Raw genomic sequence first — 25,895 nt, forward strand, 5'->3', positions numbered from 1 at the left:
AGAATGCCAATTTGTCGACGAACCCATCCGAATCAAAGGAATATCTCCTCCCTCTCTCTCTAGAACTCAAAGCTCTCTCTCTCTTGATTTCTTCACCGTTTGTCACGTGATTCGTAAATCGAACGTTACTGCGAGGATCAGGGAAGGATTCTCTACGTTTCTAGCAGATCCGAATTTCGTTTTGAGTGGTTTCGGGTTTTGGGACAAAATCGAGGTAAGGCTTGGTTTTCCTTTCTGATTCGAAATATGAGTAGTAGTACGAATTGTAACCATGTATTGTACTGTGGTTTGTAGGTTTTGGGGTCTCGGTTCGTAGTTGGAATTTTGTTTATATCAGTTTATTTTTTAAATTGAGATCGGTAAACTTGTAGGCTACGATCGTATGTATGTTTTGGTAACTTATTTAGGAAAATCTATCGGGTAAAATACGAGATTTTTGGATTACAGTTTTTGGAAAAATTTAGGGATTTCAGGTATCATCTCTGCTTTGTTTGGAAAACCATTTGTTTTGTTTTAACTGTATAATTAAGATGACTATTATCCATATTTGTATAAACTGTATACTTGAATGGGAAAACGATATGATTTTTCATAAACCAAATAAGTATGGTATGTATGATTGTATGTAATTGTTCTAGGTATATTATAAAATAGCTAATGGCGGTTAATTACTGTACGCTGATATGTATAGGAGTGTGAGCTCCAAAATAATTCCAGGTTTTGTGAAATCGATTAGTGGCGGTTAATTATCGTACGCCGAAACAGTTATGTGGTGGCTAATTATCGTACGCTACGCCATGTACCGGTGTGAAAATCGTGGGCGAGAGTGTCTGACTCTATATCTGAGGGTGTGAAATATCACTATGTACCCCGGCTAGTCACCGAGGGGTGTGAGCTATACTGTATTGGCAATGTAATCACTGTGAAGTTTCGGGTTTCATGAGTAGTTGCATGTTGGCAATGTAATCGCAGTGAAGCTTCGGATTCATGGAGTAGTTGCATACTAGTGTGAAGTACATCATATTAGCAATGTAATCGCTATGAAGCTTCGGGTTTCATAGTGTAGTTGCGTATTAGTGTGACGACACTGATCGTATGTTTTGGGTATCATATATATTGGAATGAATTTGTGAAAATACTGGAACTGTATGAAAATGTATCTGAACTGTATCATATTGTATAGTGTTATGTTTTGCGTAAAATAACACTGGTATGCCACACACAGATATAAGCCGCTTTCTTCCATACTAAGAGGTGTCTCACCCTGAATGTACGTACAATGTTTTCAGGTTCATTAGGTAGCCATAACTAGCATCCTAGCGATCGGAAGTGGGGGGTGTCATTAGTTGATGTTAGTACCTAATTAGGTAAGAGATTTTGTAACCGGTTTGTCGTGATGGTTTTTGTAGACACCCGGAGTGTGTACGGTATTTATGAGATTGTATACCTTAGTATTGTATGGGTTTGTGTATCCTAACTTTGTACAGACTCTGGTATGGTATGTTATATAGATAGATGAAGCATTTTCCGCTGCGTAACTGATGGGTATGGATGTATATGTGTATGTCTATAAGGCATCCGTGTACCCCACGGGGCAGACCCTCTTATTGTATTGTATCATGTATGTTTGAATTGATATAGAGACAGGTTAGGTTACTATATTCACACCTGGGATGCATCTGCGGGTTCGGGGCGTGACACAAGACGTATAACGTGGATCTCGATAAGAAACAAGAACACCATGGAGTCGTACAATCTCCTACACAACAGGGGCGCAGGAGAGAGTAAATAGGCAGGGTTTTTTTTTGTTTGTGTTTCTGTGTACCGTCCCCGGCTCCCTCTCCCTTAGCCTCTCAGGCTCTCCCTCTCTCAGATCTCCCCTGCTTCTCTGCCCTCTCTCTCTCGGCTCCTCTAGACTTCCCTCGGTCTCTCCCTCTACTCTCTGCCATTCTCCACGTTTCGACCACCACTCTGAGCAGCACCGAGCAAACAGCAGCAGACGAGACTCCTGCAACACCCCTCTTTCTCCCGCAGGACTTCCTTTGTTCCAGCCATGCACCAGCAGGCCCGCAGGACCTCCCCTGTTCTCCGGCCGCCCCCTCAGAACTCCAGCCATCGCGGGCACCAATAGCAAACTAGCTTCGGCGCCTTCGCTGCTCACGGCCACGACCCCATCACCGGCCATCTTCCCACTCGCCAGCAGCAATACACTCCATAGCTAGTCCCGCTGGCAGCACCCTGCGGTAAGTCTTTTGGTGAACTTCTCTTGCATGCGAACACACTCACACACATGCACGAATCAGTTTGCTTTGCCATGCTCTGTTTTATTACTTAAATTCCAAGTTTTTCTTCTTTTCCTTTGTTCCTTTCTTCAGTTCACTGTGCATATCAAATAAATATTTAGTATTGTTGTAAAAATTGATTTTTTCTTTTTATAATGTTTGTTTTACAGTTAATCTTCATGTTAATATTTGTACTTTATTTTGTTATCATGGCAGAACTTTTATTGTGGAAACTTGTCTCAATATTCGAGGTTTAAATTTTTCTTTTTTTTTAGATATATAATATTGTTTGGGGCATTTTTATTAGTATTTATGTTCATATTTTTACGTAGGGTTTTATGGTCCGGTACACTTTGTGCTTATCATAGGAAGTTTCATTAGAGTATATTATGAGAGTTTTCCTTTTATTTTTTTTCCCATGATAAAATTTCTGTTATTGTGACATATATTTATATGATCCATATTGTTATTTATTCGTCATATAAAATTTTAATTATTATTATGCATACGGTTGTCATATTTAATGTTTATAGTGTGGTTATATTTAATTTGATATGTGATTAGTTTATGATTATTATCGTTATTGGTTCAATTATTCATTGTTCGAGTTTGTGTTTTGTTGGTTAATACCTTTAGCATGAATTAGGAGTTGTCATCTTCGATTTTATCCTTGCACATAATGATAAACGTTAATTGGAATTTATTTAATTTATATCTAGGTGTATATCTTTTATTGTGAATGTTCATAATTGTTAGGATTTTTAATAAGTGATACATATATAGTGGTAATTTAATATTTTAAGTAATAATACATATTTAGTAACTTAGGGTTTTAGGTAATTACATATTTAGTAGTAATGTAATATTTTAAGTAATGATATATATTTAGTAACTTAGGGCTTTAGGTAATTATATATTTAGTAATTTAAGTATTTTGAGTAACACTATATATATTTAGTAATATAACATTTTAAGTAATACTATGTATTTATTATTATTATATCTTTAGTATCTTAATATATATGGTATATGGCATTTTATTACTTATTTTGGTATTCGTAATATTTTAGTAGATATATGTTATTATTAATATTATATGCATTGCAATAGTGTAATATCTTAACTTATTATCCTATTAATATATATTAAAATCTCCCATACTAGCATTTTCCTATAAAAATTTTCTATACAATTTCAAAATTTGGGAGTATATTTTCTTAAATATTTTCTTGATTTTTATCCCTATGATTTCAATGAGAGGGGTGGAGCTTTAGGGCTTCACGTACCCCAGTTCTGAGGGAATATATAGTATATATATGTATGTAATTTTATATTATTTATTTATTTATTTATTTTGCATGTGTATTGGTAACTTTACTAATAGGGAGTAATTCTAAAGACTTTTTAAAATTAACTTAGGGATAATTCCAAATTAATTAGGTACCGTTCGTAAGAACGGGTGCGTAGGGGGTGCTCGTACCTTCCCCTCGCGTAACCGAACTCTCAATCCCAACTTTGGTAACGTAGACCCATTTTATCCTTAACAAGGTAGTAATCATGTGTTTTAACCACACTAAAAGGTTAGTGATGACTCCAATACTCCTATTTTTTCATGAAAATATTTAAACCATAATTCTTATCTCGCCACCCCGGGGCACACGCGCTCCGGGATGTCGTGATAGCTTAGCAACAACCCTTTTTATAAAGAAGATCCCCAGTGGAGTCGCAAAGCTGCCGCGACATCCAGGAGCGCGTGTGCCCCGGGGTGGCGAGATAAGAAATATGGTTTAAATATTTTCATGAAAAAACAGGAGTATTGGAGTCGCCACTAACCTTTTAGTGTGGTTAGAATACATGATTACTACCCCGTTAATGATAGAATGGGTCTACGTTACCAAAGCTGGGATCGGGAGTTCGGTTAAGCGAGGGGAAGGTACGAGAACCCCCTACGCGCCCGTTCTTATGAACGGTACCTAATTAATTTGGAATTATCCATAAGTTAATTTTAAAAAGTCTTTAGAATTACTTCCTATTAGTGAATTTACCAATATACATGCAAAATAAATAAATAAATAAATAATACAAAATTACATACATATTTATACTATATATTCCCTTAGAACCGGGGTACGTGAAGCCCTGAAGCTCCAACCCTCTCATTGAAATCATAGGGATAAAAATCAAGAAAATATTTAAGAAAATACACTCCCAAATTTTGAAATTATATAGAAAATTTTTATAGGAAAATACTAGTATGGGAGGTTTTAATATACATTAATAGGATAATAAGTTAAGATATTACACTATCCCAATGCATATAATATTAATAATAACACATATCTACTAAAATATTACGAATACCAAAATAAGTAATAAAATACCATATACCATATATATTAAGATACTAAAGATATAATAATAATAAATACATAGTATTACTTAAAATGTTATATTACTAAATATATATAGTGTTACTCAAAATACTTAAATTACTAAATATATAATTACCTAAAGCCCTAAGTTACTAAATATATATCATTACTTAAAATATTACGTTACTACTAAATATGTAATTACCTAAAACCCTAAGTTACTAAATATGTATTATTACTTAAAATATTAAATTACCACTATATATGTATCACTTATTAAAAATCCTAACAATTATGAACATTCACAATAAAGGATATACACCTAGATATAAATTAAATAAATTCCAATTAACGTTTATCATTATGTGCAAGGATAAAATTGAAGATGACAACTCCTAATTCATGCTAAAGGTATTAACCAACAAAACACAAACTCGAACAATGAATAATTGAACCAATAACGATAATAATCATAAACTAATCACATATCAAATTAAATATAACCACACTATAAACATTAAATATGACAACCGTATGCATAATAATAATTAAAATTTTATATAACGAATAAATAACAATATGGATCATATAAATATATGTCACAATATCAGAAATTTTATCATGGGAAAAAAAATAAAAGGAAAACTCTCATAATATACTCTAATGAAACTTCCTATGATAAGCACAAAGTGTACCGGACCATAAAACCCTACGTAAAATATGAACATAAATACTAATAAAAATGCCCCAAATAATATTATATATCTAAAAAAAAGAAAAATTTAAACCTCGAATATTGAGACAAGTTTCCACAATAAAAGTTCTGCAATGATAACAAAATAAAGTACAAATATTAACATGAAGATTAACTGTAAAACAAACATTATAAAAAGAAAAAATCAATTTTTACAACAATACTAAATATTTATTTGATATGCATAGTGAACTGAAGAAAGGAACAAAGGAACAGAAGAAAAACTTGGAATTCAAGTAATAAAACAGAGCATGGCAAAGCAAAGTGATACGTGCATGTGTGTGAGTGTGTTCGCATGCAAGATAAGTTCACCGGAAGACTTACCGCAGGGTGCTGCCGGTGATGGGGTCGTGGCCGTGAGCAGCGAAGGCGCCGGAGCTGGTTTGCTGCTGGTGCCCGCGGTGGCTGGAATTCCGAGGGGGCGGCCGGAGAACAGGGGAGGTCCTGCGGGCCTGCTGGTGCGTGGCTAGAACAGAGGAAGTGCTGCGGGAGAAAGAGGGGTGTTGCAGGAGTCTCGGCTGCCGCTGTGTGCTCGGTGCTGCTCGGAGTGGTGGCCGGAATGTGGAGAATGGCAGAGAGTAGAGGGAGAGACCAAGGGAAGTCTAGGGGAGCCAAGAGAGAGAGGGCAGAGAAGCAGGGGAGATCTGAGAGAGGGAGAGCTTGAGAGGTTGAGGGAGAGAGGACAGGGGCGCGGGAGAGAGTAGAGGCAGGGTTTTTTTCGTTTGTGTTTCTGTGTACCGCCCCCGGCTCCCTTGTGTGTGTGCGTGGGATTATATAGAAAAAAAAGTTCAAACCCTTAAGAGCCTCCTCCTTTTTTTGTTTTTGCTTTTTTTTTTTAATCTTTTTATAATAATAATAATATCCATAATAAATAAGAAAAAATAAGAATAAGTAATAATAATAATAATACCCTAGTAATAATAAAGTAATAATAATATTTAAAATAATGATAATGATAATAATGGAGGTAATAATATAAGTAATCATATTAATAATAGTAGAATAATAATAGTAATGATAATAACAATAATATTTAAAAATAATGATAATAATAATAATAATAATAATAATAATAATAATAATAATAATTAATAATAAATAAAAATAATAAAAATAATAGTAAAGTAATAATAATAATAATAATAATAATAATAATAATAATAATACCCTAATAACAAAATAATATTTAAAATAATAATAATAATAATAATAATAATAATAATAATAATAATAATAATAATATTGTTGTATTTGGCCTGGGCAAAAATAGGGTGTTTACACTATGTATGTGATTTTTTCGGCGTACGGGCTGTGCTATGTATGTGATTTGCCGGTGTACGGGCCGTGCTATGGATATAATTTGCTGGCGTACGGGCCAAGTTATGGATATATTTTACCAGTGTGCGGGCCGAGCTATGGTAAAATATGAAATTTATACCGGCGTACGGGCCGATGATTTCATGATATACGTGTATATATATATACAAAACGATATGATGATAATGATTGGTAATTAATGGTATGAAATGTTCATGTATCATAGTTTCATTATATGTTATATGTTATCAGAACTTGGTTGGTTTGGTCTAGGCTAGCACTTGCATGGTACCGTTGTTATGTGTCCATGATAATCATGGTTGTGATATTGTGTTAATGCTGTTGTACGGAGTGACGTGAGATTGGATGGTCAATGTGGTTTTAAGGAGTGTGAGTGCCCCTAGTGTGTGAACCAGGTCTGGCAGACCCATCGGACTTACAAACTGTACTTTTGACTTGGCAGTGGTCGGTCAACCATTGTTAGGTCCCGCCTTCGGGCCACACAACCCAGTTATATGGGGGTAATACGTGACAACAACCAGCTAACCTACCAAGGACGTTAGTTTTGTATTATTATTTATATGAGATGAATTATGCTATGGAAACTATTATGTTCTGCCATGTTTTGATTATATATGTTTTTCCCAGAAATGATATATATATATATATATATATATATATATATATATATACAATGTTATTGGTTATGTTTATGACTATATGTATACCACAGAAATGCTCATGCTGTCACACATTAGTGTTAGTTTATTTCCCTTAGTGAGAGGTGTCTCACCCCAAAATTTTATAAACATTTCAGGAGCCCCTGATAGGAGAGCGGGTAAAGCTCCGCTAATCTAATACTATTGATCTGCCCTTCCAGAAGGGTAAGTGTTTTGATAGGGTCGGATGTATTTTATGGGATGGCCCTAAAACATCTTTTGAGTTATGTATTGTGTGTATATATATATATATATACAGTGGTTGTAGTAACTCTGGTATTGTGATGTATGGTATAATGGGGTGTTTATGATTTATGTTTCCTGCTGCATAGGCTTCCGTGATGTGTTTCTCACGTATCCTTGTTACCTATGGTATAGGTTGATTATGATCTGCTGAATTTTTTATTATGATTTTATTTATATTATGGAAAAAAATATATAGAAATTAAGCAGGTCGTTACAGAACCCTTCTACAAAACAATGATAGTAACCTATAAGACCCAGAAAACTTCTGACTTCTTGAACATTCTTTGGTCTTGCTCAGTCCACTAGTGCCTCTATCTTACTTGGATCCACTGATACTCCTTCTTTGGACACTACATGCCCTAGAAATGCAATCTGTTCCAGCTAGAACTCGCACTTCTTCAGTTTAGCAAATAACTTCTTCTCCCTAAGCATTTGCAGTACCAATCTTAGATGAACTTTATGCTTTACAGCACTCCTAGAATATACTAGGATGTCATCTATAAACACCACGACGAACTGGTCTAAGTATTCATGAAACATAAATGCTGCAGGTGCTTTTGTCAGACCGAATGGCATAACCATGAATTCGCAATGGCCGTACCGAGTTCGGAAAGCTGTTTTCGGAACATCTTCTATTTTCACCTTCAGCTGGTGATACCCAGACCGTAGATCGATCTTAGAGAAAATTTGCGCACCTTAAAGCTGGTCAAACAGATCATCCGTCCTGGGTAACAGGTATTTATTCTTTATTGTTACCTCGTTAAGTTCTTTGTAGTCGATGCACATCCTCATCAACCCGTCTCTCTTCTTCACAAATAGCACTGGTACTCCACAAGGAGAAACACTTGGTCGAATGTACCCCTTATCTAACAACTCTTGAAGCTGTTCTTTTAACTCTCTCAGTTCAACTGAAGCCACACGATATGGAGCTTTTGATATCGGCGCCGTACCTAGAGTTAACTCTATACCAAACTCCACCTCACGATCTGGAGGTAATCCCGACAAGTCCTCTAGTAACACATTTAGAAACTCGCACACAATAGGAATCTCTTCCAATTCACGTTCCCCTGCCGATGTGTCTTTCACAAATGCCAAATACCCTTGGCATCCCTCCAAAAGTAATCTCCTAACTTGTAAAGCTGAGAGGATTCGTGGCATGGAGCGCACACACGAACCTAAGAATCTAAATTCCTGCTTCCCAAGAGGTCTAAACACCACTTCTCTCCTGTGGCAATCAATACTGGCATAACTGGCAAACAACCAGTCCATACCAAGAATGATATCAAAGCCATGCATATCAAATATAATAAGACTAACTGGTAGTACACTCTCCTGAATTTCTACTGGAAAGTCACGAATTACCTTACTACATACGACTATCGACCCTGAAGGCATAGCCACTACCAATTCACAACCTAACTGTTGAGTCTTAATGCCACAATTTAACAAATCCTTGGGAGATAAAGATATGCGTTGCCCTCGAGTCAAATAGTAACAACTTTATTGGAAAGCATGTAAATGGTACCTGTGACAACATCTCTTGCATTCTTTGTGTCACCAGGAGTCAGGGAGTACACCCTAGCCTAGGCTGTCCCCCCTTGCTGACCACCCCGCTGAGCCTGAGAACCTCCTCCACATGACTGTTGTGGAGCTTCGCTGTTCATTGGCATGCGACAATCTTTCTTCTGATGTCCCATCGTACCACAACGAAAACAAGCTCTAGAACCCGACAAACACTTCTCGGAGTAAGGTCTCCCACACTTGGAACAAGTCAGAGTAGTTGCGGTACTCTGAGAAGCACCACAACTATTCTTCTTCCAATGGCCCTGCTTTGCCCTTCCATAAGAACTGGAAGGCGCAGGTCTCTTCTTCAGAACCTAAACCTCAAGGTCCTTCTACAAACTTTCCTCTACTACCCTGGCTTTGTCAATTAGAGTGACAAAGTCCTGCATCTGGAAAATCGTAGTCTGCTTCCTGATCTCCTTCTTCAGACCCCTTTAAAATTTCCAAGCCTCCTTTGACTCATCCGGAATCATGAATTGATCAAATCGAGACAGGTCCTGAAACTTGGTAGTATACTGTTGAACTGACAGCTGCCCTTACTCCAAACGCATGAATTCCTCCATCTTGGAATTTTTGACTGTGGTAGGAAAATACCGTTCAAAGAATAAATCTTTGAACCGAGCCCACGTTAGAACCATAAAAGTAGGTCGATGTTCTTCAAGCATCTTAACTGACTTCCACCACCTCTCTACTTCGCCCGTCAGCTTGAACGTCGCAAAGGCTACCTTTTGCTTCTCAGTTCAGTTCAGGACGTCTAGAATCTTCTCAATCTCCACGATCCAATTCTCAGCCCGAATCGGATCTGCACTCTCGACGAAGACAGGAGGTTTCAGTCGTGTAAACTGGTCGATGGAGCATCCTAACTCAATAAGGGGACGATCCTGACCCTTATTTGTCCGAACAACCTCCACCATAAGCTAGTACACTAGTAGAGTCACTACCAGCCTCATGGCCAGTATCCTCACTACTATTGCCTCCAATGTTGGCAGTAATATCCCTAGATTCCATCCTAAAGAAGCAATTGAGAAACATCAATTAGAAGCTTAACCAACTAATACTGTAATACTACAAACTCACTTCCCATAATAACCTTCCTAGTATTGATGTACTCTAATGACTTACGTTCTCATCCCTACTCCAGTTCCGCTCTTCCACTTAGAAACAAAACTGCCAATAAATTGCCGCGATTTCCTGAACCCTTTGAATGATCCAGAAAATTACAGAAGTCTGTCAATGGATTTCTATCCGCAGGTATACTAAGCTAAACCAGAAAATCATACTCACATCCTAAACTCTGGTATAGTCTATTCTACAAAACCTAGCCACCTAAGCTCTGAGCATATCCATAACTAGGCAGTGCAAATCGTATCACACTTCTGGCTGGCTATGGGCTCTGATACCAAACTGTAAAGCCCCGACCCTTAATACGGCCCAGTGTGCTACTATACATACATATCCTGTACAAATCCTGATAGCATATATAACTACCCGCCCTAAACAGGAGCATATGGGTATTTCATAATGATCTGTACTCACATATATTGCGGAAAACATAAACATTCATATGAATTCTAATAGACATATCAGAGTATCTAAATGTTCCTTAGATGCATCCAACTGTACGTAAAACATAAGTTGTATTACATTCCCAAAAAAGAAACCCATCCTGGCTAACCAACCCTAAACTCATACAAAAGTTACGTCAACTAACCAGACGCTACGGTCCACAATCTTTCTAGAAGACTAGGACCGATTTCTTGTAACTCCTGAAAGAAAGGTTGTAAGATTGGGGTGAGACACTTCTCAGTAAGGAGGAAGATATTACATCAGTGTGTGACTGTACAGTTATATTCTTATTTGAAAACAATTACCTAGATTGCACGTTCTCAATACTGAAATGTATATATAGTACATATATAATTCCGTGATAATATGAAACCCAACATCGTTGCAAGTGAGAGTTCCCGAGGTTAGAGTAGGGTATAGGCCCATACATTGTACGATCCCTCCGCCTAGTACTCAGACCTGTGACTCTGCCCAGTAAAGCGTTTAAATCATGTATATGCATATTTAGAACATCGTCCAGCTCGAAACTATCATAACTATGCCAGTAACTCCCTATGGCAAGGGTTGTGCGCTAAGAAAATACTAATTGAGCCCTGTACGTACAGGTATTGTTAGGCATCTTATCATACTACAGTCTAACTAAGCTATCACCACCTTGATCCCTTTTAACTAGTGGCCCTTCTTACCAAGCCTACTACTAGGTACCCAAAATGAATAATAGCTACGTGTGGTTGCATTGTACCTCTGTTTTGGCAACGGTACCGAGCCTACATAATATAAGCCTTTTAAGGATTCATATACTATTGAGACAAGTTGCGGTCTCAATATCATATATATAATTTACATTAAAATATAATAACCTATGCAATTCCAGTATTTTCACAATCTCATTCATGCATACTTTCATTCATATTGTGGTAAAAACCAGCTCGTAACCTCTTGGTTTTACCCTTTTCTCATACTTGGCACGATATCTAACCGGCACCTGTTTTCTACATTTTCTGATAATCACTTGGAACCTTAGTCCCCATAGTTCATATATATACATCTCAAATCAGTATAGATTCAATTCATATCATACGTCACACTTATTTGATCATATATATACATTTCATATAAACTGGTTCGTAAAATATCATTTCTGCTGCTATTAAGAGTTTCAAGCATCTCTGACTTTAGTTTTAGTGCAAAAAAAGTAGTTTAAGAAATTTGGAGATCATATGCCAAAAACTCCATTTTTGTCAAAACCGTAAAATAGTGAAAAACCGTAAGAATCGGCAAATATTACCCAGTAAAATTTTGCAAATAAGCAGTCAATAAGTACATATAAACATAGGCTATATATTCTATGGTTTATTTTTCTAAAAAATACCGATGTAAAAAAATCCTCTTACCTTTTAACGTAAACTGAAACACAAGCTTATTGATGCTAACTATGACTCGGGATCCCCAAAACCTAAAAAATGAAGAACAATACTCCAGTATTATTCAATCTACTACAGATCTATCAAAACGAAAATGAATTTAGATCCTTACCTTGATTTTAGGGAAAATATCGAAAATCCTTAAAATGACGATCTGATCCGCTATAATTGTAGAGTTTCTCCTTCTGATCTATGTAGGAACCTCCGATCGTTGAAACAGACGACGAACGACGAAGAATTGTAGAGAGAGAGAGAGAGAGAGAGAGATCGTTGGTTCTAGAGATAGAGAGAGAGCTTTTGGGTTTTCTTAACCCTTAAGTAACCAAAAATGATATTTATAGAGCCTTTGACCAAATCAAATTCATCAACGAGGCGGTGCCTTCGTTGACAAGCCAGCCACTCAGTTCGTGGAAGGAGCTATCCTTTTTTCGACAAATCCCATCCGAATATTTTCTTTGGTTCGCTTGGTATTTCTTCATCGACAACGCTTTAAATTTCGACGATGAAGAAATGAAGGGACTTCGTTGACGAACATACTGCCTTTGTCGACAAACCCTGCTGTAATTCCCTTTTTACCCTTTTCGTATTTACTTTACGAGTTCGGGTCTCTACGAATTTCAATTGAGTCTAACATTTTAAGTTCTTTCATTACTCGAGTTAAGGATCGCAATCCATACTAGGGAAGCTTCTTATTCCTTAGTTTGTATGAGTAGTGCATTGAAGTTAAGATAAATTTATCTCAGGAAGAGATTAGATTAAAACAAGCACCAATGTCATGATTGAGTTTAGTCATGATACACCAGTCAACACTTTGTCAACTATTTGTGATAGATAAAACCTAATTTTTCATTGGGTAAAGATGATTTGAATGCAATCTGCAATTTATCATTAGATTTTAATGGGACTTGAAGCTTCTTTGAGCCTTTGGATTATCTAGGAAAAGAGAATATTCTTGATGAATGCTTAATGATTTGAATTCCTTTTCTATATTTTCAATGAGGTATGTACTTTTGCTCTATCTATACCCATCAATGTTGTGACTTGTTTTTTTTTTTTTTCCCTTTTGATTTTCAATCAATTGAGGTGAAAAGAAGTGTAGGAATTTATTCAACAAATTTTTTTGGTCAATAATGATATATTAAGTGGCCTTACAACAATGATTTAAACCCCATATTTGTTTAGACCTTAGGTTTGGATTTGTGTGGTTTTGAATTAAATGGACCAAATTGTACTGAGTTTTCTCCAAATATATATATTACAAAAACTGAAATCTATGCTCTCAAACAAAGACAAAGAATCTTTTTTAAGTGGTCGTCATAAATGGATATGACCAATGACATTGTATGCTCTTCGTTATTAATACAATTTTTGTGAAGGTTTCTTGTAGTGTTAGTGGATGCATTCTGGGAAAGGTGTAGGATATCTAGGCCTATCTGTACAATAATCATAAGTCATATACTTCTTTCTTACATCCTTGTATTTTTCTTCTTGGAGAGGGTCTAGTTTCCAATGCTTCTCTGAATTCCACCAGTAGTTTGAAGAGTAACATCGATTAGTACCGTTGGAGGGTTTGAATGGGCAAGCATCACTAAGGTTGAATCCTTGGAAGTGTGCTACAAATGGTGCATGACTCCAATTGGTCTTTGTTTTGCCCCCATCTGTTGCCCAATTGTCACCATTCCACAAGCTTGCTTCTACTTGCATCGGCTGTGATGGGTAGCTAACTCCAGTGTTCGTGTTGTTCTTAAACACCCTAATGGGGATGTCATCCACATAAAATCTGAAACCCAATATTTGAAAAAATATATATATACAATTACCAATAGTATTAAATAATAAAATTTATTGTTATTAGAATCTCATCTAACAACTTAATCGTTAAAGTTGAGTGATTGATTGATCAACTGGCTTTTAGAGCTTATTGACTTAATGGTGTAAAATTCGATTCGAGCTACATGTTCTCACTTTTTTTATAATTAAATTTCAACAGAGTGTAGATTAGAGTAATGGACCTAGGTTTTTTCCATGATTTCTAAGCTTGACAAACTTTTCATGTAAGAGATTATATCTCATATCAAAACAATCATGCTGGTTTCTCAATTAATAGCTTCTAAGTTTGTAGGGTAAGTGTTATTTAATACTAGAAATATTGTACATTATCCTTAATTTTTTTTTTTTGGATAAGATTCACTTCGTGATAATCACACTACAATACAAAATAAGTTTTCATACCTACTAAAAACAAAGATAACTTGGTTCAATATGTTAGCCATTTTGTGTTAATCACAGTCTAATCAAGTTTGGATATTATCTAACAATGGATGGACCCTAGTAAATATATGTGATCGTAATTTTACTTCTATGTTGTATTTCTTTTTTTAAATTAATGACTCTAAGACTAATCGTGTTGCTAAATCTCCATCTAACCTCATGCTTAATTAAATTCACACAACATGATATCGATGAGAAGGAATTGCAAGTTAGTGGTTAATATAATTTTTTATAGCATGCTTTAAATAAAAGAGCTAACAAATTTGGTGTTGCCACAGAGAGAGAGAGAGAGAGAGAGAGAGAGAGAGAGAGAGAGAGAGAGAGAGAGAGGTTCTACATACATGATTTGATGTTCATTCCAAAGAATTTTATAGGAATGAAAATTTGTCGTGGGATCAAACCAGAGAAGCATCCTTTGCTCTCTATTCCCATAACCATTTGCAAACACATTTGTTTGTAACGTATAAGGTTTCCCTTCCTTGTTTCCCAAGAACTCAAAGTCCAACTCGTCATGCTTATTATTGTGTGAAGTTAGCTGTCATAAAATCACCATGCATGAAAACAAGAATGCAAGAGAGGAAAATAAAACTTAAAAAAAAATAAAAACAGAGAATTAGAGGAAACATATAAGAGAAGTGGTTATCACTAATATTCAAAATATTTACAAATATTTTCATATGATAACTTATCATTATAGGCGTATATAAGTAGTTATATCTCTATATTCTCTGAGTTGAATATCATTCTTCAATGGATACAAAAAAATGTGATTAGACTGTGTGTCTCTCATCTCCTTCCCCTTTGCTCTTACGACAACAATTTGTTGTTTTCTATCACTTGAAATGTTTTAGTACCACTTCCACTGTGACATCTAGCCAAGATTTCTTTGTTTTATTTTTTTTTTACTTATTACTTATGATATTTTTTCCTTTTCACCCATTAACATGGATCTCATTTGATATGTTCGCAGTCACTTTAATAGTTCACCTCTTTGTGGGTATTAGAATGACACTATGAGATCATCTTTCTAAGGAAGAGCTATTTGCTACTCATAGATTCTTATAAATTAGGAGACGAAGTCTTTTACAGTGAAAAATGGGTGTACTTCTCCTATTTATCTCTTTATATTCTTAGTATTTAGAGTCATGAGGTACTTTGTAAAAAAATTGACATATTTTTTTTTATTGGAATTCTCTTCCTTCATTATTTAAAGAATTTACATTAATCGTGACATAAGCGAACTTATAAGATACATATGATTGCATGAGAGATTTATTTGTTTAAGACTGAGTTGGTTTCTAGCATTTTTAGTTGCATTTTTTTTTTTTTATAAAAAATATGAACACTGTTCTATAATTGGGAGTAGTGTTTGAGATAAAGGATGACATAAATGATTATTCTAAATATCAAATAAACAATAGTGAATACATTATATATAGGTTGAGAGATTTGGATTAGTTTGGAATTGATATATATATAGAACATATGGTTAAATCATCACTTGCTTTCCTCTCCTCTCCTCCCACATGCTATTATATATATATATATATATATATATATATATATATATATATATATATTAATATTAAGAAAAAAAAAACATGAAAATAAGTATAGTAGAAATTTTGTTAAATTTTTTTAAACTCAAGGAAATTTTAAAAATATAACAATATCTATTCCACTAGTACACAAAATTTTCATTAAATGATTGGAAATTTCCTTTTGTTAAGAATTCGTTTCACATTAGAAAAAGTAAGTATTTGATGGATGCTTATATACATGGTGTAGCCCAAAACCCAATAGGTTTAAACTTTTAAGTCAAATTGGTGTTCATCCATGTATATTAAATTCACCTTTGAACCCACCGATGCTAACGCCTTTTATATATCACAAAAGATAAAAGATTGACGTGCATGGAATTCCTTACATAAAAAGCTATGACGACGCCAGCAGAGTCCTTGTCTGGAAGCTTTAGTCTCAAATGAAACAACCCAGAGCCATAGCTTAGCTTGGAACCAAATCCAGACCCTACAATATTACATAGAAAATATTTCAAGTAAGGAGAAAAAACATAAGTTGGATACGATTCCACATATTTTTTCTTGCTCAAAAGACTATGGTCTTGACTACATACATAGAATTGTTTGCTATTCATATGCATAGGCAACTTGTAAAAAAATATATAAGCATTAAGATTTTTCGAGTTTTCCCTAATTTATATTTATGTGGATTTTTTGTTTCAAGAAAATCAGTAATTTAATTGTACTATTTGATATTTATTTTAATTGCCTCTTGAATGTATTTTCCAAAAACATTGTAAATGAAAAGGAACACTCAAATTATATGGACATAGAATGTTGCATTGTAAATGAAAAGCAACATATGCATGGATTACAAATACTCAAATTTTACTAGCTTTACATCATAAATTTTTTTTATGCTAATGTTAGTTGAGTAATTTATTCACGCTCTCACTAAACTATACATGTATACTAAATCTCGAATCAAGGTTTTGAATTTTAATTATTGGCTTCAGAAACTATATTTCAATTTTAGCTTGAATTTTATATTTAGTGGGGCTAAAAATAAAAATAACAACAATTCTAATATGCATTATTTATTTTTGTTAACCAAACACTCAAAAACGTTATATATATATATATATATATATATATATATATATATATATATATATATATATATATATATATATATGGGGTAAGGCTGTGATGAGTTACGTCAATTTATTCATAGGATCCATGTGTGCTTTCAGAAAAAGATATTGTTGGATTGGAAGTTTAAATTATGTGTTACCTACATGATAAATTTGGACTCACTCCAATTATATGTGAAGTTTAGGCAAAACAACCAATGTTATAGTATTCCTTTTTTATTTAACAAGTTAGATTGATCAATTTTTAAAGCATCGTAAAGTTAATTGATTTGATTGGAGTGCACTTGATATTGAAAATGTTCCAACTTTGATTAGTAGATAGAATATAAATTAGGCTCCAATCCTAATCCAATCAAGATAGAGACTCTTTTCTAGGGTTGCTTATGTAAGAAGGTCTGACTCACATGTCACTTGCACTATTTAGAATTTACGTGTGTGCATGTATGTTTGTGATAATGCATGCATACACATGGCAATGCTTTGTTCAAACTTTCAATGCCAGCAAATTTACTAAAATCATTTTTATTATAATCACATAAGGCCCCTAAACAACCCTCTTAGCTAGGGCCCACATAGGGCATAAAAAAACGATCACGACCATGACATTGAAATTCTATTTAATGTGTAGATAACCTATCGAATTTGGATCTCATATATCGAATTTGGATCAGTGTGTCTGAATATAAAGTACTTCAAAAATATTTTAAATGCACTGATATGAAAACACCTATTATTGGATAGAAACTAAATTTGATTGGCACTAGGAATAAGATGTGCTTCCAAAAGTAATACTCTCGAGATCATTTTTCTTTATGCCATGTAAAATTCACAAAAAAAATTGTGCCACAAAACTTGGTAATTCTTGGTTTCTAGTAGAGTATAATGTAATGGAAGAGAAAAATAAAAATAATGATATAGTATAAGAAAAATTATAGTTTGAAGGATAGAAAAGGATAGTTTGCAAGCGAAAACTTTTGAAAAGTTTTATATATATGGTCAATTATTCAAAATCTAATTAAAAATAATGTTTATAAGTTATGTCGAACACTTTAATAAACATTTACTCTTAAATAGTTAACATATATAAGGTGTAGTGATCCCAAAAAAAATAAAAAGAAGATAAATAAATAAAAATTAAAATTAAAATTAAATTTTTTTTAAAAAAATAAATAAATAAAATTATTATTATTATTAATTAAATGATATAATATAATATAATAATATATTATATTATATTATATTATATTATATTATAAGATTATATATATATATATATATAAGATTACTTCTTGAAGCTTCAAGAAGATTGGAAATTAAATTTCAAAACAACCCCTAGGCGTTCATCTCTCTGTTCTTTCTCTGCATGTCCGTCCACTCCTCCGTTTCCGTTTCTCTCTCTTCTAAATTTCTTGAAAAATATTTGACTGATCGGAAAACGGAAAGTATCGTTGGATTCCTAACTCCGCCACTGACATTTCTATTGGAGCGGATTTATCGTGGGAGTGGTGTAGGCACCACTCCTAGGGAAAGGTATATTTCCTCTAAATACTTAATTTCTCCTTAAAATCTGCCATTAAATCGATGATCAGACATATCACGGGGTCCTAGTCGCGATCGTCGTCATTTTGTTGTGGGTAAATTTCTAATTTAGGTTTTCTAGGCCCCACTCCAAAGCGAGAGTGAGATTTGGAAAATTAGGTAAACTGGTTATATTTGAGGATATAATTATTTATTTGAAATTTATGAGTCTAGGAAATATTAGAATAATATTTTATTTAGGGTTAATTTAATGGGATTATGATTTTTGATTCAGGGCTCGGGTGAGCGCCGTAGGTATTTTTCGAGGTCCTTTTTGGCTTAGTTTAAGAAATCAGGTAAGGGGAAAAATATATATTAAACCAGAATTTTTATGAACTTGATAGAAAATGAATTGTGTTATATATATATGTGTATATGTTTTGGTATGGGTTTAAAATGTCAACCATTTAAATTGTATTTTTGTGAGTTTAGGGTTATTTATTAGACATCTATATGTGAAAATGAACTGATAAAAGTGAAAAATATTTTCAGTATAATTATGTAAGAAATGAAAGATATTTTCAGTATATAAACATTAAATGTTGGTTGGCTTATTTTACAGGCAATGTATGAATTTTATTGCTAAATTGTGTGGCATGAGTAAATGTAAGTTTTGTGTAAATATATGTTAAATGTATAAGATGCAGGCTAAGTAAGCAATGCATTAAGAATGAAATATGATATGAACCATGCTGCTTGTGTATGTTAATACAACCATGTAAATGTATGACAGCTGAAAGTCATGTTAGCAGATTTTAGTGCATTTCTATGTGGACTAACTGATAACAGCTAAAAGGAACTGTGTTAGGAGATTTAGCACATTTCTATGGGGACTAATTGATGACGACTAAAGAACAGCTGTAGTACGAATGAATGAAATGAAAATGGAATGAAAAGACAATGAAATGAAATGTGAAATGTGAACAATGTAAATAAGAAAGAGTCATTTAAAATGAAATGCAATGAAATGTTAAAGTTATGAACGTGAACAGATGTGAATGGTTAAAATCGGGGTAAGGGAGGTTGAAACTAAATTTGGATGGGAGCAGCTTAGGGAACCCAGGGCCGGCGGGTGGTGGTGGCATCCTTAGAGACCATACAGATTCTTTTGTTTTTGGTTTTTCAAAATATTTTCATTCTTGTTCAAATAATGAAGTTGAATTGAGAGCTGTGTTGGAGGGAATAAAGATTTGCAAACATTTGGGTCATACTAGTATTGATATTGAATGTGATTCAATTATTGTTATAAGTTGGATAAGATCCATTAGGTGCTCCTTGTAGTATTTGTGGGATTTTTGGGAGTAGCTGATCGATTTATTGGAGGGAGTAGACTTTTCGATAAAGCATTGGCATAGAGAAGGGAACAAAGTGGCTGATGCCTTGGCTCATCAAGGTGCTATGGGGAGGAATAGTTTATTAACAAATAGTAGTCAACTCCCTAGAGTTATCAATGAGTTGTATAAACTGGAGAAGATGGGTACAGCTCATATGAGGTATGTTTAGCTAATTTTGGTTTAAAATGAGAAGCCTTCAGGAAATCTCTGAGGTAATTGAAAATATGAATCATCTAATGCCTTTTCATATTTTGGTCAATTATAAACCAACCACTAGATTTTGATGAGGCAATGGAAAATGAGAAGTATTGAAGAAATATAATGGATGTGTGAAGAAATTTGTGGAATTGAGAAGAATGCTGCATCGAAGTTAACAACTCTATTGAAGGGATATAGAACAAAATAGAATCAAATGGATTTACAAAGTGAATAAAATGCTAAAGGAGAACTTGAAAAGTACAAGGTGAGATTGGTTGCAAAAGAGTACAATCAAAGACGGAGAATCAATAATGGGGAGGTATTTGCACCTATCTCTTGTTTAGAAACAATTTGATTCATTATCTCCTTAACAACTCTGAATAGATGAAAGATTCATTAAAATGAATATCAAATCATCATTTTTGTATGGACTACGTGAGGAGGAAGTGTATGTGGAACAACATTTGGGATATCGGGTGAGAGGGCATGAAGAGAAAGTGCTAAGGCTCAAAAAGAACTTTATAGGTTGAAGCAAGTGCCTTAGCCTTGGCATAGTAAAATTGACAAGTATTTTCAAGAAAAAAAACTTTGAAAGATGCACCAATGAACATGCTCTTGAATATTTGTATGTTTATGACTTAATATCCATGGGAAATACTCCATGAATGTTTGCAAGAATTCAAAAGGGTAATGGAGAAGGAGTTTGAAATGATAAATATAGGCTCATGTTGTACTAGCTTGGGATAGAAGTAATACAAATCGATGAAGGAATCTTCATCTCATTTAAATATGTGGAGGAAGTTCTCAAGAAATTTTAAATGAATGAATGGAAGCTAATTAGCAACCAGAGGCTTATAGAATTAAGTTGACAATGAATGATGAAACTAAGGTTGATCCAACCTATTTTTAAAGTCGATCTTAAGTATAGAGTACTTAATTTGAAGAAGAATGATGAAACTACAGTTGATCCAACCTATTTTCAAAGTCTTGTTGGAAGTCTCTGATATTTGACATGCATAGGACATGATATTCTTTTTGGAGTAGGCTTGGTGTATAGATATATGGAAGCACCAACTACAACCAATTGAAGGCAACCAAAAGGATTCTTCATTATAATAAAGACACAATTGATTTTGGAATATATTATCCCTATTCTAATGCTTTCAAACTTGTGGGATATAAATATGAAGATTGAGTAGAGATTTGGTAGTAACATACATATATAATGGGATAGAACATTCATATGAGTCTCAAAGAACCAATCTATAGTTACTCTTTTAACATGTGAACTACAGTATGTTGTAGCCACATCATCCTTATGCCATACAATTCGGATAAAAAAATTATTGAAGGAGTTGAAGATGGTGCAAGAAGAACCAACTGAAATGTATGTGGATAATAGATCAACAATTGTGTTAGCAAAGAATTCAGTGCTTCGCGATTGAAGTAAACATATTGATACAAGAGTTCACCTTGTAAGAGAATGCATTAAAAATAATTAAGGGAGTGCAACTCAAGTTCGTGATGTCTCAAGATGAAGTTGTAGATAACTTCACAAAGTCTCTCAAGATTAATGCTTTAAAAAAATTATACTCTTCTTAGGATGAAAAAGAAAGTATAGTTCAAGAGAGGAGTGGAGAGTTTTGGAAATTAAATTACACTTGAGGTTCATTATGTTTGGTTTAAAGTAGTTAGATTTTTCTTTTTAATTCAGTAATATATCTATATGACTTCATTTATGAAGGTAATCTACCTATATGGATTCATGTGTGTACGTAAATAGATCACAAATATATATATTAATTCCAATTATTGATGCATATATGAGGCTCTATGTAAGGCTTACAAATAGTTATATTTTTTAAGTCACCTTCACCAAGTTGATTAAAGTTTTAAAATATTTTATATTTTCTTCACTCCTTTCTACCTGTCTTGATACCTATCTTCTAATAAATAACAAATAGTTCCTAAAATTACTTTTAAAAACTATTTTTTTTTAATCTATAATTAATTCATTATCCTCAAATTTATTGATCTTACAAATAATTTCACTAACTTCACAATTGAATGATTGAGGAGGAAGTAGAAAAGAAAATGGATTTACCTATAGCCCGCAAGATTAATTAAGAGAGGGGTTGTGAAGGTGAAAATATTATTGATTGATGCTTCAATTGAATGACCTCCTAATTTGGAGAAATGGTGCAGAATTTTTTCTTTTTGGCAATGGTTGCAGAATCTTAATTAGCCCTCATCATCCAATGAAATAAACTCTTGCAGGCATATATCTATATAGTTGCATATAAAGTCATCTATGGCACGTTTTGTAAGGAGATCAACTTTTTGACCCCGTGTTTGTATATTGATGGTGGGGGAAAAAATGGGCCCCAATTAAAAGGTGACATTTCCCACTTTATAACATGAAAATATTAGCCACACATTTACCGACTGAGAAAAATAGTTTCAAATTTAGTATCAAGGAGTTTGCACTAGATTTAAAAAAATTATCTCGTGAGTTAAATCCCTAGTAGGGTAAGTAAAACTTAATTATGATAGGAGTTGTAGGGACAATTCGAGTACTACAGGAGGTGGAGGAATCATTCCGGATTGTCATGACATGGTAAAAGCGACTTTTTCAAGCTATTTTGGCAATGATACGAATAATAGTGCGGAATTAAAAGTAATCCTGAAAGGAATTCGTTTATACAAACAACTTCATTGTTTTAATGTGATTTTTGAAAGTGACTAGAGAATTGTTGTTAATTCGTTTCAGAAAGGTAGATGTATCTTGTGATATCTTTAGGATTTTTGAGAGGACCTTATGGTAGAGTTAGAAGGAGTGAACTTCATGGTAATCCATCAATATAGGGAAGACAATAATGCAGCTGATTTTCTCGCTAGAGAAGGAGAAATGAGAAATAATGTCATCTACGAAGAATAATATCTTTTATCACGTTCTCTGAAAGGTATCTTTTGGATGGATAGGTTGGGTTTAACTTCCCTTCGTCATTAGTTCATCCTCTCGATTTTTGTTTGGTTGGTTTAAATTTATTGATTTTAGTTTATTTTAGTATTTTTGTTTTTGCTAGGTCTATTTAGATTTGTTTCTTATTTAGTTTTGTTTGAATTTGTAATCCTATTTTGACTGGTTGTTGGTGTTATTTTTGGGAGGCATTTATTGTCTTTTTTTTTTTGTAATCTCCCAATGCTTGTCATGTAAGTACGGTATTCCTCCGTCAAAAGTGAGGGTATATCAATAAATAATTGGAGGTGCTGCCCTCCTTCAGTTTAAAAAAAAAAAAAAAAAAAGGTTAGGTGCATCTACTAGGAACCGTGAATATCGAATCAAAAGAGTTTCCTCCATATGGAAACGAAGGATTGATTCTGTGTATACATTTGGTGCACTTAATAATTTTTCCTATATAATTTTCATCTTCTTCTTTCTTGAGAGATGCATTTCTCACTCAACTTTAAAAGCCTCCATGAATGCTTGGACCATTCTAAGCATAGAGGAGACTTGAAAATCAATAAATTTGTGCTTGAGAGTATGAATTTTGAGTATTAGATTAATATTTGTATGAATTTAAGAAAAATGTAATATATAAAATTGTATTGGATCTTGGTAATTCTGTGTTGATCCAAAACCAAGTCCAAAATCCATGCTCCCAAACTTTAGCTAGCTAAGAGTTTGCTAAGTATTCATTTTTCTCGCTTGAAGGCACTGTTGGTGCAAGGTAAAATATTGGCATCAACAAGTGCTTTTAGGTATCACACATGTGCGAGATTGGATTCAAGTTATAATTTGAATTTGTGAACAACAAAGTACAAAATTATAGAATTTTATTCAAATTCATATAAATTCAAATTCAAAATTCAAAACTCATACTCTCAAACACTGCATCACTTTTTTATTGCAATTTATTTATCATTATATATATATATATATATATATATATATATATATATATATATCAAAACATTTCACTATACCCAGATCGATGGAGAGCATATCATCAATTTACCAAGTAAACGAATAATGAATGAAGAAGATTTGCACGACACAAAAAATTAAATGTAAGAAGAAGAAGAAGAAATAACCAGAAGAACGGTCCATCGACAGCTGAAGTTCTCTTCCCTGGTCCAAAGACTGAACATGGTCATTTCCCCACGTAATATAGTAGTTCTCGTCAAAGCTGGGGCCGCCGTTCCCTCTTGAAAGCACCATGCCGCCGGCGGCGAGAAGCAGCCATGCACACAGATTGGTCAGGTGTAAAGGATTCATCGTAACCATTTTTGCTCGTCTCCGGCGGTACGTTCTGGTGAGGTTTTATTTATATAGACGATTTGACGTCGGCTAAAGAGTATGAAAAAAAAAAAAAAAAAAAAAGGCAAAGTGATGATCGGTTAAAGTCACCATCCCGCCAGCCTTACCCACACGTTATTGACTTCTCCAGTTGTCCATACCGGCGTAATAACAAACAAACTACGTCGTGTTGACAAGCTTTGTTCAGAAGCTAGTTCAAAAGATAACGGCTTCTAACTGCCACTTTTACCCTTCACATTTTAATTGATAAAAATAATAATAAAAAAATTAATAGTTATTATCTATTCCTCATTATTTTATTCAATATAAAATATGAGAAAAATATACATTCTCACGAGAATACAATTCTTTTAATGAAAATTATTAATTTTTTTTTATTATAACTACCACTACTTGTAAAATAGGCATTTTGCTTGCAAAACAAAGGTACCGTAAGTTTTCTCATACTAACATTTTTTTTTTTTTTGGTGGTTTTTTTTTATTTAAAAAATTTATTTTCCATTTACTTTGGATTTCGTATTTTATCCCGAGTTCATATTGTGCCTTAGCAGATTTCCCTTTTTGGGTCTGTACGTCGCTACCAAATTATGGTTTACAGATATTATTTACTTATTTATTTTTGAACCTTTTTTGATATCTAAAACAAAGTCATGTAATTAATGTGAATATTTTCTTTTTAAAAAAAATTTGTCATATATATTACATAACTGTTTTGCTTTAATCTTCCATTTTTATATGTTTTATACAGATTTTTATTTCGTTACTTTTAATTAAATTTTATTTGATTGTGTGTGCACATCATTTGTGTGTGTATGTATGTATGTATGTATGTATGTATGTGTATGTATGTGTATGTATGTGTGTATATGTGTATATACAACAACAACAACAACAGTAATAACAAACCAGTCCCACTAGGTGGGGTTGAATATATGAATCTTTTTTCCGCCACTTCACCCGATTGAGAGTAACTTTTTCTATTAGATTAAGGGAAATTAAATCTTTCCTCATTATCTAATTTCAAGTTATTTTAAGTTTATTCTTACCCTTTTTCATGCCAAAAATAATAACTAACCCTAATGTAGGCCAGAGATGGGTGACCTAGTCTTACGGGTTTCAACTCTCAATCATATACATGAGAAACACTTTAAAATGAGAATTCAATCAACCAAACATAAACAAAATGAATCATACTTTTTCATGCGATCCAAGGATTTTAAAAAGATATATAATCAGACAGGTGGTTCTTTCACAAGATAGTCAAGTTACATGCCAT

The 25,895-nt window shown here is 33.7% G+C and overlaps 1 protein-coding gene across 1 annotated transcript; it reads right to left on the reverse strand.

The window, feature by feature from the left end:
• Positions 1-13,632: 13,632 nt before the first annotated feature.
• LOC131156000 (xyloglucan endotransglucosylase/hydrolase protein 2-like) lies at positions 13,633-24,586 on the reverse strand. Its single transcript, XM_058109455.1, has 4 exons — positions 24,394-24,586; positions 16,442-16,542; positions 14,856-15,049; positions 13,633-14,023 (listed from the first exon to the last, which is right to left on the reverse strand). Exons 1-4 carry the CDS (start codon positions 24,584-24,586, stop codon positions 13,633-13,635), a joined length of 879 nt encoding a protein of 292 aa, XP_057965438.1.
• Between the last annotated feature and the right edge of the window lie 1,309 nt (positions 24,587-25,895).

The sequence above is a fragment of the Malania oleifera genome, chromosome 5, assembly GCF_029873635.1.
Source record: "Malania oleifera isolate guangnan ecotype guangnan chromosome 5, ASM2987363v1, whole genome shotgun sequence".
NCBI lineage: Eukaryota > Viridiplantae > Streptophyta > Magnoliopsida > Santalales > Ximeniaceae > Malania > Malania oleifera.